Raw genomic sequence first — 12,161 nt, 5'->3', positions numbered from 1 at the left:
AAGATCCTACTCTAAATTGCCATCTATTGATGGTCTGGACTTTTGTAGTTCACATATGGCAATCATATGTGAGGGCTTATTAACTTTACAAATGTTAAATTTAATGAACTTGGATTTCTGCTCCTATACTAGTCAATTATATCGTGACTAGTATCTAAATACCCTAACAGAACTAGATGGACATGAATAGCAGTTATTTGACAATATCTCACTGTCTCACACACCCAGCGCATTTTTATGTCTGAAAAGCAGGAATGTTTCCATGGCAGTAACAGACACCTTCTGTGAGGTATGTATATAAACTGTACCCCTTGGATATTGCTTCAGATTTCAGTAATGCTACATTCACGTGTAAAAGAGAGGAACAGAATCATGCCCATAATAATATATTATCATAATAATCCATTTAGTCAATCTATGAAATTCTCATGTTAATTTCATGTATTATTCATTTTTCCAAACTTTATTCTCTATTTGCAAAATGGAAATACGGAATTCCTATTCGCAATTCTTATGGACTATATAATTCTTCACTTGCTTGCTAAGTTTACTCATGATGTTAAGCCATTGCATAATTTGGGTTGGTTCTGGCATAATGGATGAACTTAGCAATTACAGCTCAGTCTACAAAGCACAAACTACCATTTAAATTGTGAAATTGGCTTCTGTATCCCTTTACTCCTTTGAAAATGGAGCTTTCATTCATGGTAATAATATATAGAAACTTGATTTTACAGGGATTAAAATCAAGTTTAGATGGATGTAGGAGGGGTCGGGTTTCATGCAACATATCAGCTTTTCCATCAACTCGTGTACTCTTGGGAAAATTTTGAACTTCACAATTTGCAAAATTACAAGCTCTCCCATTGTTAGCTGCATGAAAAGATCAGGCATGTGCTTGGTGCATGTGCTGCATGTGGCTCAAGAAATGTTAGGCGAGTTGTTTCCCAAAGGAAGTTATTGCCAAACTAATTTGACAAATCTATTGGGGTGGGCCAGGATCTTTGGTAGCTATTACTTGACTTGGGAGGTGCTGGGAGTTTCCAACACCACCACTCCCTGGAACAATCTCATCAAGAGCATCAACGTGATCCATGGATATAGAATTATGGAACAAGACATAACTGCTACTTCCACATTACCTAGCAACTCAAGAATGTCATGCACTATTCTGGTCTTATAGTGCTTTTCAGTGCATTAGCTCTTGCTACAGTTTGGACAGCTGCTTTTCTTCTTTCAATGTGGGTGCTTGTCCTTTAGTGTGCTTTCATTAGCTGAATGAAATAAAATCTAGATGCACAGCTTCCAACTCAGAGACCACTACTTTTTTTTTTTAGCAGACTCAAGATATTTTTAAGTGCCTGCTGCCTCAGCTTTTGCTTGGACAGCAGCATTAGTAAAAACAATTACTTTTATATGAGGATTTCCCAGAGTGGTGGGTGTATCTAGATGCTTGAGAATATGATGTTGAGCTGGGGGGGGGGGGGAGAGATAAAACTCTCTCTTCCTAATTCAAGTGACTGAAGAGATGACTGAAATCCTTGTTGCTGCTATACTTGTACTGATTATACAATGCTTTTTACTCTTTCCCCTTTCCAAGTTACTCATCAGTCTTTGCTCAGCATGCTCACTTCTATGCCTTCTATAGGATCTCTAGAATTTGTGGTGGCTTTAATGTCAAACTCAGCTTCTTTAAGTTGATCTGGACATGTAGCATTCTTTATTTCATCTGGCCCTTTTTAATTAGGTTTTTTCCTTATTTATTCCATACATTTTATGTAATGTATACTCAATAGTTATATATATTTTTAATTTCTAATTTGAGTTCTGGAGGATTTTTTTTAATTATGCAGCACCTAAATATGTCAAACAATTTATGAATGTCTTTGTGAGATTAACTTGTAAATGTAACTATAGATGGATATGATTACGTGGTTCTCCCTGTACCTTCTGTGCTTAGATAAAGATATCTAACAGATTGCCTTGAGCTAAAAAAACCCAACACATTGACTAATTTTAGAACGTGGAAGCAAAGCAGAATGAGTGCAAAGATATTTAAAGAAATGACATTATTGATGAATGCAAATACATGAAAAAACTTGAAAATAGGAAATATACAGAAACTAAGAACCAAATTATACCATTTTTAATTTTCAGCAGAGTAGCGGAAGTAGATTTTTTTCAGTTAATATTACTACTGGCCATTGTAAGGATGATCTCCACAATCTGTCTGGGATTATAATAAATCAAACAACAACAAAACCTTGATTTGAGCACTAATAGTTTTAACATTTTCACTCCTCAGAAATCACTGTCTTTTGTAAATTAACTTTTTGCTCTGGATTACTCAATCCCATAGAAATTTTTTTACTAGAAAATAATGGGTTTACTAGAAATTTAAGGTAAAACTTAAAAGCACTTAAGATAAATCTCCTGATTAGAGAGACAATATGAGAAAATAAATTATTATTAGATGAATGAATCTGCATAATAAGTAAAGCAGTTGTCCTTAGGGAGTGCTGATGCTTAAAAAAGGCAGTTTTCAATACAGTTGTCAGTGCAGATTTACAATATTAAATTCTTCCATTTTTGTGGCTCAGTTCTTAAGGCAGGTACAGTTTTTCCTTGTTTGTTTGGGCCACTTGTTGCAATTAGTCCTTAATGTATTTCTGTTTTGCTTCTGTAAGATTCAAAACCCGCTTCAGGTATTTGTCTTAAAAGGTATCCTATTGACAGCTCACCTGCTACCTGCAGTAGCGTTTAACTTCTTTTAATAACTTAACATTGTTTTTAATCAAGAATTTTATGTAGGTTATTTATGTAAGTTTTGTTCTGGTTTTCTATTAACAATATAGTTGGTTTCCTAATGAGACTGTTATTCCGTTTGATCCCTGTTCGACTGTCTTATTTGCTCAGGAGTTCCTATAAAAAGGTTTTTCTATATAATCTCTTATGAAACGTGAAACCCACTGAACGGCTGCTAGTCTGCCAAGTTTGTCTTTTATTTATTACGCCCCGTTTCTACAAAGACATTTCGCAATGTTATCTTCCAACGGGTTCCTTCCTTCCCTCCCTCCCTCCCTCCCTCCCTCTCTCTCTCTCGCTGCAATAAAGGCAATTGAATCCCAGTAGCTGTTATGTCATAATTTAGTATTAACACACACCCTTCTCTGTTGGGAAGAAATCAAGCATCGTCAGAAAGGTCTCATTCGGAGAAGTTAGGCGCATTGCTTTCCCTCGCCAAAAGGCACCACGTGGCAGGCGCCCAGAAGCAGCCGGCGATCCGCTGCCCCTTTCAGGGGTCGGTTCGAAAGAAAAGGCAGCGAACGACGTGGGTTGAAACAAATCCATCCTCCCGAGCAATCCAAGCCAACATTCTCGTCGCCAATTCTGCTTCTTGATTGACACATAAGCTTCCCCCAGCCCGAACAACAGAACCCACGCGTTGCAAAAGGCGCTCCGAACTGTCTCCCATCTTACTAGTACCCAAATACGCTTTGGGTTGATAGGACTGGAGACTGCGCCCTGCCAAGCAAATAGGGAATCATTCCGGGCAGGGGGAGGGTGGGAGAAAAAGCGAGTCTTGTGGACAAATTATCCCCACCTTCTTTCTCCGCCTCCTTTGGCTCTTACGCACTTACACCTCTTTCCCGCCGCAGTCACTACTAGAGAAAATAAAACATTTTCCTGACGCCTTTCCAGAGTCTGGGCCAAACCATCCCGGGGGAGGGGCGTTTCTAGCGGTTTTTCTTTCTTTTTTTTTTCCGGGTCCAGGGCTGGGATAAAGTTTGGAAAAAGCCACTCTCCTCCCTCTCTCTTCCTTCTCGTTCCGCCGGTCCGAAGGCTTCCAGCGAATTGTGAGTTTTAGCGCACCATGCGGAAGGGGCTTTGAGGATAACCACGCGGGCCGCCGGCGCTCGCTCGCTCGCCCGCCCGCCCGCCCGCCTGCCTCTTCCCGGAGTCCTGGGCGAGCGGAGCGCCCTACGTTCCTGCGTGTCTGTGTGAGGGGAGGGTGGGGGGGGGGGAAGGGAGACCAGCGCAGGCGCAACGCCCGCCCGTCTGCTCGCCTCCCTGCAGCCGGGGCTCCTTCGCTCAGTGCAGTTGATGGCAGTGCCGGCGCGCGCCGGGAGCGCAACGCCCCGGGGACCGGAGCCCAAGATGCGCAGGCAGAGCAGAAGCAGCGGCTGCAGCAGCTCCGGAGCTCGAAAGAGGGACGGGGACCGGCTGTGTCGTCCATCGCTCGTGGCGAGTCTGCCCTCCTGACTTGCCTGCCTCCTTTCTCCCTCCCCCCCTCCCTCCCGGCGCTCCCCCAAAGAATGTCAGCCAAGTCTAAGGGGACCACCTCCTCCTCCTCCGCCACCTCCTCGTCCGTCTCCTCTCCAGCCGAAGGGGTGCCGCCAGCCTCCAAAGCCAAGGTGAAGGACCAGATTAAGATAATCGTGGACGATTTGGAATTAGTCCTGGGGGACCTGAAGGACGTGGCCAAGGAGCTGAAGGAGGTGAGAGAACCGCCAGCTGGGTGGCGTGGCTAGGAAAAGAAGGCGAGCCACCCTCTGGTCTGGATCGCCCGGGGGGAGCCCGGTCCTCCTGCCGCGCTTCCCGCAGCCCGGACTGCCCCAACTCCTGGGCAACTGTGGTCGAAGCGGCGGCGGCGGCAGGAGTGGACCGGAATGCGCCAGACTTGTTACACTTTCGAGTCTTGCCTGGCCGCGTGAAATCAACTAGTGTCTCCCTCTTTGGTTAGCGGGGGTGGACAAGCCCGCCCCGCCCCTGCCTTTGGCTTCCCACGGGTTGGCGAGCTGAGGATGCTCGCTTGGCTTCCTCTCAAACCGGCTCTTGGATCCGAGGCTCCGGAGAGGATGGGATCTAGACGCGGCGGCGCAGTCTTTTTGGCTTTCTTGGAGATGACTAAGAGCAGAAAGGAGTACCTCCTCCAAGTTCGGGAGGGGGGCTTGAGACTGGAGGGGCGGGGGAGCACTGGATGCTTTCCCCATTGCTATCCACTCGTGAGTTGCTGGCGGGGGGGAGCAACAGCAGCAGCGAGAGTTGCTATTTTCCATCTCTTCCTATAAAGCCATGTGTGGGCATTTCTCCCTTTTTTTGCCTTCCCCAACCCAGTAACTTGGGTGTTAGGTTTAGTCACTGCATTCGCTGGCTACGGAGACGTTTCCTTTCCTGACAGCGGCGACGCCGCCACTGAATGCCTTTGGCTGCTTTGCCGAGGGTGGTTACTTAATTTCACTTCTTTCTGTTGTGGATGTTATTTTAAGAGGTCGGGGGAGGTCGCAGCTTTGAGCCGGACAAATTTATTAGATTTTCTGTCTTTAGCAAGGAACGGATGTTCCTAGAGGCTGGGCTAGGATAAAGCAAGTAATCTAAATCTGAGGGATTATGTTCGAATTTAGGTGGGCCTGCTTGGATGACACATTTCCATTCTTAGGACCCAAATTATGTTCTGTTTCTTAAGAGCACGTTTCTTAGGTTTTTGTCGAAAAAAATGACAAAGGCAATCTTCCTGCAAAAATGTCTAAATAAGAATATAATTCCTGAATTCCTAACCAAAGTCCATTTCACAACTACATTTGTCTTCCAGCTTTCCTCATTTTTTTCCCAAACTTCGTGCTGTGGAGTGTTCCATAGCATCTAGTAGAATTTGGCAATGCACTCTTGAGTCATTTTTAAATGACTTTTTCCAGGTTTTGGACCTCTTGTGCTGTGATGGTTAATAGGTTGTGATAGAATATGGAGTTTGCAGTGCAGTAGAAGCAGGAAAAGTAGTAGATCCAGTTATGTAGCAACTGGCACTTCCATACAAATTAGATTTAAACATATGTAAATCTATATGGATATAATTAAAAGGTATCAGCAAATACGTTTTTATTTATCCAAACATGTACATGCTATGAGAAAGAATAAAAGACCTGTCTTCCTTTTCATGTTTAATATTATGTCCATAATGTTTAACACCATGGAACTGAGTAGGACTAAATGATAAGAGGGAATTAGAATCAGTTGCAGACATAACGTAAGGCTTCATTAGGAAAAATCTACAATTTGTCACAGGAATTAAGTCCCACTTAGCTCATAGTGTAGTCTGATATACAACTAGTCAAATATAAAGCTCCTTCAATTAAATAAAATAGATCTTTGCCCAGGTAAGCAGATGGATGATATATAGCATCATGGAAGGATTTTTTTTAATATAAATATATATAGAGAGAGATTCACTGTACATGTATGGGGGAGTGGCAGTTGGAAGTGTATAAATATCATTTCATAATTTGAAATTGAAATTGCTGGAAAAAAATCTGAATTGTAAGGTTGAATCTCAGAATAAATGTTATATATCTGCTAGCCTTAGATATCTTGGGAACCAATATACTGTAATATATAACCTTTAGCCAGGCAAATGTCAACTCCTTTAGTTTAATTTGCAGAAAGAATTACAGTGGAGATGTTTTGTAGTAGCAAACACTGCAGTTCAAATAATGCAACTTATCTGTCCTCAGAGCTTCTGCATTTCTTTCAGATGTTTAGTTTTACCGGTAATTGGTTGTTTTGTTTTGTTTTGCTGGTGAAACTGGTAGACAGATGTTTGGATTTTGAATGCAAGCTTGTACATATTCTTTATAATCTTTACATTACATTATACAAGTCTCATTTCCTGTTTTCTAATTTGTAAGAGATTTTGTCTCTAAGAGATTGTAGATACAGTTTTTAATCTGAAGAACTTTGAATGATGCAGGAGTAACTTTTATATGTTAACCCTTCCTTTACCTTCTTGGATATTTTTCCTTGGCAAAATGTTTATTATCTTAACTGAGAAATCTTAATGCATGTTTTAAATATATGTGATTGTTAGTTATTTTCGTGTAAGCAATTTGTGCAATTTATTTTCTAATATTTAAATTTAACCACTAATTCTGTGTCTATACATTTTAGCATCTGGCAACAAACCCTTGTTTTCTATCACATTAATGTCTTTTATAGTTTCTAATGGATTCTTTCTAGAAATTAAGCAGGATTGTTGTAAGTAGAAGTCACATGACATTTATTATGACTTGGATCTATCATCATTGGCTGCTTCCTAAATCCAGTTGCAATAAATATAGCCTGTAGTGCTTGCTGCCAGAAACTATTTGCTTCTAACTATGATAATTTTCATGGAAAGCTATAGTGTAAAAATGTATCAGGAAAAATATAAAGCTTGAAATTATTATATATCTAAAACAATATCTGCATCTAATCATATAATTATTATTGCAGGAAGACAAAGGCCATATTTATTAGCCTATAAATTCTGTCTTGTCATAGACACACAAGATCTCTTTGAAACTACTAGTTTGTTCAATAAGTTATGTTGCAAAGCTGATTGAATGCTAAGCAAACAGTGAAAAATATGTAGACTTAATATTAGCTTGTGTATTCATATGGTACATTTCATCTAATATTCACTGTTCTTTTAAGGAACCCAGTCATGCGAATAGTATACCTGAATGGCTTCCCATCCAGTCATCAGAGGCAGACTGTTTAGTTCAATAACTTTTAATATGTAGTATGGCTTTATATCATGCCTCCAAAATTGGGATTTAAACCAATGAAATCAATTTCTGAAAATGTGTTGGTCTTGTGTTTTTTAAGTACAAAAATATAGTTGAATATACTGAAAATGAGGGCACAGATTGTTGGGGGCTATATGCTGAGTCTGTAAACCACTTAGAGCAGGGGTGTCAAACTCAATTTCATTGAGGGCTGCATCAGCATTGCAGTTGCCCTCAAGGGGCCAGGTGGGTGTGGCCTGGGTGGGCGTGGCCTACTGGGTGGGCGTTGCTAAAGTGCATATGGCCTACTGGATGGGCGTGGCCAGCTCTACATCATTCGCATCAAGGGTGCCTATGGGGGCCTGGGCAGGAGTGGGACAGATCTGAGGGTCTCTGGCAGGAGGAGGGTCTCTGGGCCAGGGCCAAGGCAGTGGAGGCCGTTCCCTCACTGTTTCCAGGATGGCTTCGTGGGCCGCATGAAACCACTTCACGGGCCGGATCTGGCCCCCGGGCCTTGTGTTTGACATGTCTGACTTAGAGAGTGCTGTAAAAACACTATGGAGTGGTATATAAGTCTAAGTGCTATTGCTATTCACTGTATCAGGGAGAGTATGGATGCTCCAAGGAAGGAGTACTGGTTGGTTAACTTAATAGCTGTTTAGTAAACCTGGTAGAAAGTTACAACCATATAGAAGGGTAACTTTTTCTGAAAAGTACCTTCTAACAAAGGTAAATCCCATCCCTCAAAATCTTTTGAAAATATCAACAACTTATGGAAGAGGTGACTCAGTAGACATTGCTTACATAGCTTTCCAAATGATTTTAATTCTCACTGCATATTTCTGAACAAATTTAGTAGTCATAGGATCAAAATTAGAAATATGTAACCAATAAAGGAACAGAAGTGAAGAATAGGAATATAGGAATCTTCTTAGAGTAAGTAGATTAAATATAGTATTCCCCTAAAGAACTAAACTGGAATTGGTGTGACTTGAGTATGAATGGTCTGAAGAGAAGAGTTATGATTTGGGCCCAGTTGTTAATGACATCAAATGATTAGTAGGGTGACTACAACAAAGAGAGAAAACAGAAATCTCTCTAAAGTAGGCTCAGCATTAATAAAGCAAATGCAATTTTTTTTTTAAAAAGAGTACATTATTAAAACAAAATTAAATCCTAACTTTGTATTTATGACTCTGATGGTGATTGACTAGAAAAAAGATCTCAGGTGGATGGTTTGATGAAAATATTAATCCAAAATGTAGAAGCTGTGAAAATTTTCTAATTACAATGCTGTATATTCCTTTCAGTAATATAGCATAATATTTCCCAGTACCAATAGCTGAAAAACATATATGTGAGATCCTCTTTAATTCATGTTCTGATTGTAGATTTCTAGTACAGAAGTCCCCAACCTTTTGGGCACCAGGGACCTGTTCCATGGAGAGAGGTTTTTCTGCAGACCGGAGGGTGCATGGTTTTGTATGCTGCCTGCATCTCGCGGGTGTTGCTTTGCATGTTTGTGCAGCCCAGTTGCTGGCATGCTGTGAACCAGTACTGGTCCCCAGCCCGGGGATTGGGGAACCTTTTTCTAGTAGACACTACTACTAGTAGTTGATCGGCTCCAAAACTAGGCTGTAGGGGAAGTGATCAAAAACATCCCAACGGAACTGCTTCAAAAGTTCTTGGGTGCATCTTGCGGTGTGCAGGCGAACATTATCATGAACCAACACCACACCAGAAGTGATGCCATAGAAAATCCCATCAAACATGAAGATGCCAAAGGAGTACTGCTAGTGAAGTTCATGGAGTATGGTTCAGCTATCAGTTCAGAAGCTTACTGTGAAACGTTATGAAAACTCAGACAAGCCATCCATAATAAGTGTCGGGGCATACTGACTTCTGGTGTGGTGTTGGTTCACATAATGCTCGCCCATGCACCGCTAGATGCACCCAGGAACTTGTACAGCAGTTCCATTGGGATGTTTTTGATCACACTCCCCCCAATAGCCCAGATCCGGTGCCAAGTGATTACTAGTAAGGAATTTCAAACCTTGTAAGACGTTATGACAAATGCCTCAGTTTGAATGGTGATTATGTCAAAAAGTAATGTAATGTTGTAGTTTTCTAATGTGTATAATAAAAGTTCTGTATCTGCAAATGTCTGTCATTGATAACCAAACGGAGGTTTATTTCTGAATTGCCCTCGTATCAACCTACCTTTTTTAAGCAAGCAGCTTGAAGAGCAGCATTGTGTACCTTACACATGTGCATACTGCATAGATATAAATGAAAGCTTCTATTTTCTCCTTAGATGTAATTTTCTATCAGTGATGTATCATTTTTCCTAGCAGTCTTTAATACTTTCTTTTAAATATTTGATTAGTTCAGATTGTAAGTATATTTTACACTGCAATCAGTGTGATTTTATTTAGTAACTTTAGTAACTTAAGTGAAAAGTCGTCAATAAATCCACTTTAATTATGACTACAGTGTATTCAATTATGTTGAGCCCTAAGTACTCTTATAGTTTCAAATGTTTGTCTTACACTATAATGATGGTGAAGGGATGCAGTGGCTCAGTGGATTAGGATGCTGAGCTTGTCGATCAGAAGGTCGTCAGTTTGGTGGGTCGAATCCCGAGTGCCGCATAGCAGAGTGAGTGCCTGTTACTCGTCCCAGCTTCTGCCAACCTAGCAGTTCGAAAGCACGTAAAAATGCAAGTAGAAAAATAGGGCGTCTAGTCATGCCGGCCACATGACCACGGAGACGTCCTCAGACAAGTGCTGGCTCTTCAGCTTTGAAACGGAGATGAGCAGCGGCCCCTAGAGTTGGAAATGACTAGCACGCATGTGCGGGGGAACCTTTACCTTTACCTTTACCTATAATGATGGAAATGTATTTAAATGGGAATATGATTTAATATAGCACCAGGCACTGAAGCTAAATACAGTGCATTTATAATAAGTGCAATGTGCTTGATTTATTGCTAAAATTAGCTTTTCTTTTCTTTCTTTTTTTAAAAAAGAAGGGTACCATACAGCAGGTATACAGGTAATTCTTGAGTTGCGAGAGTAATGGTGCTTGCCCATTACTGTCTCCATTAATGAGCCTCCTCCAATCCCTAGTCTACCCAATGCATTTGTTAAACCAATGTGTGCGTTGTTAAGTGTGGATAGGGTGCTTCAGGGATGACCCTGGAGGACCTAGTACTCGCATGCTCCCCTTCCTTGGGCCTCCCAAGGCCCTCCACCATCTCGTGATTTACCCCATGCTATTTCCCACCCATTGGGGTCCCCACAGTCATTTGGGCCTCTTCCTCTGCCCCTCGCTTACTTTGTGAAAATCTGCAGAGCTAAGGAGATGGGAGAAGGGAAGGAGATCAGGCCTCTCTTGCTGGTCCACATGGGAGAATTCCACAAGTGGCATCTTTTTTGATCCAGCCCCCCTGTGGCATAGCAAAGAAGCAGCTTAGCAGTCAGATCAGGAAAAGTCCTATGCTTTGCAAAGAAACCTTTAATTCACCAGCAAAGCAGCCCTTTCCCCTCTATGCAGGCACACCTCTGCATTTTGAAATCTGAGCTAGCTCTGGGCAAAGCGGCCCTCCCTGCCGGCATACCTCTGTGTTTTGAGATCTGAGACAGCTCTTCCGAGGCGGGGAGGGGATCTTCATTAATGACCCTCTCCCTCCCTCTGAAGTACAGTACCTTTGGACCCATGAGAGCCTGCTTCAGTAGGACAAAGCAGAAATAAAAAGGTTATAAGGGGAAGTGATTGGGTGAGTTCTGCAGAATTCGTAACTTTTAAACATGGTTGTATGTTTCTTTTGGCGAAGGGTAACTGAATGGTTGCTAAATGTCCTGTCGTAGCTTGAGGACTACATGTACTTTAATAAACGAAGCACTGAGTAAACAGCAAAACTTTTGTTACCAAATGAATGAATTGTTGTGATGTCAGTGTTTTATGAGAGGAGGAGACTGATAGGAATACAATGCCTGTAATGCAGTATTTCATCATTGCTGCAAAGAATAAAAGAGTAAGAGGAAAAAAATCTTCTTTGGGTAGGCTGTAGGAGAAGAAAGAATGACGTGGGCAATTTAGAAAGACCTGGGTGAATAATTCAAGAAATAAGAAAGCTGAAGACGGAGAACCTAGGGACTAGATGGCTGACAGAAGTGGCAGAATTGTGAAGTGAGTTGATAGTCACCCAAGAAATAAGAATGTGGAAAAGTAGTTGGGAGAAAGGAGATTTTTAAAGATTGAAAGACAAGGAATTGAAGCAAGGAGAGGCCAGTGAAAGGGAACCTTTTCAAATATATATGAGAACAGATTTGAGACTGTCCGAAAATGAGATCAAGATTGGCACAAGGCTTTATTTTCTTTCTCTTTATAATAATAATTGCCTTGTATCACTGCTCTCTGGCATAGTGGAAAGGGGGAGTTTTAGGAGCTGTTCCCCTCTCTCCTCAGCCTTAACTTTTCTTCTGTTTACCTTTGGATCCATGAGGGCCTGCTTCAGAAGGACAGAGCTCTGAATAACCACTTGGTGGGTGATTTTTCTGTATCTGTTTGTATCCAAGAAATGATAACTCTAGCTGGAAGGTCCTCAGGATAAATGTA

At 41.6% G+C, this 12,161-nt stretch overlaps 1 protein-coding gene across 1 annotated transcript in view; it reads left to right on the top strand.

Annotated features, from left to right (window-relative positions):
* Positions 1-4,316: 4,316 nt before the first annotated feature.
* PRR16 (proline rich 16) overlaps positions 4,317-12,161 on the top strand; it is a gene marked incomplete at both ends in the record, with an annotated part of 77,446 nt that continues 69,601 nt past the window's right edge. Inside the window, one exon of the mRNA XM_083356266.1 lies at positions 4,317-4,499. Coding sequence (XP_083212392.1) covers positions 4,317-4,499 — 183 coding nt within the window. The remainder of the gene's footprint in view (positions 4,500-12,161) is intronic.

The sequence above is a fragment of the Vipera ursinii genome (assembly GCF_947247035.1).
Source record: "Vipera ursinii genome assembly, chromosome: 2".
Classification (NCBI taxonomy): domain Eukaryota; kingdom Metazoa; phylum Chordata; class Lepidosauria; order Squamata; family Viperidae; genus Vipera; species Vipera ursinii.
This window is presented reverse-complemented; position numbering and strand designations above follow the sequence as displayed.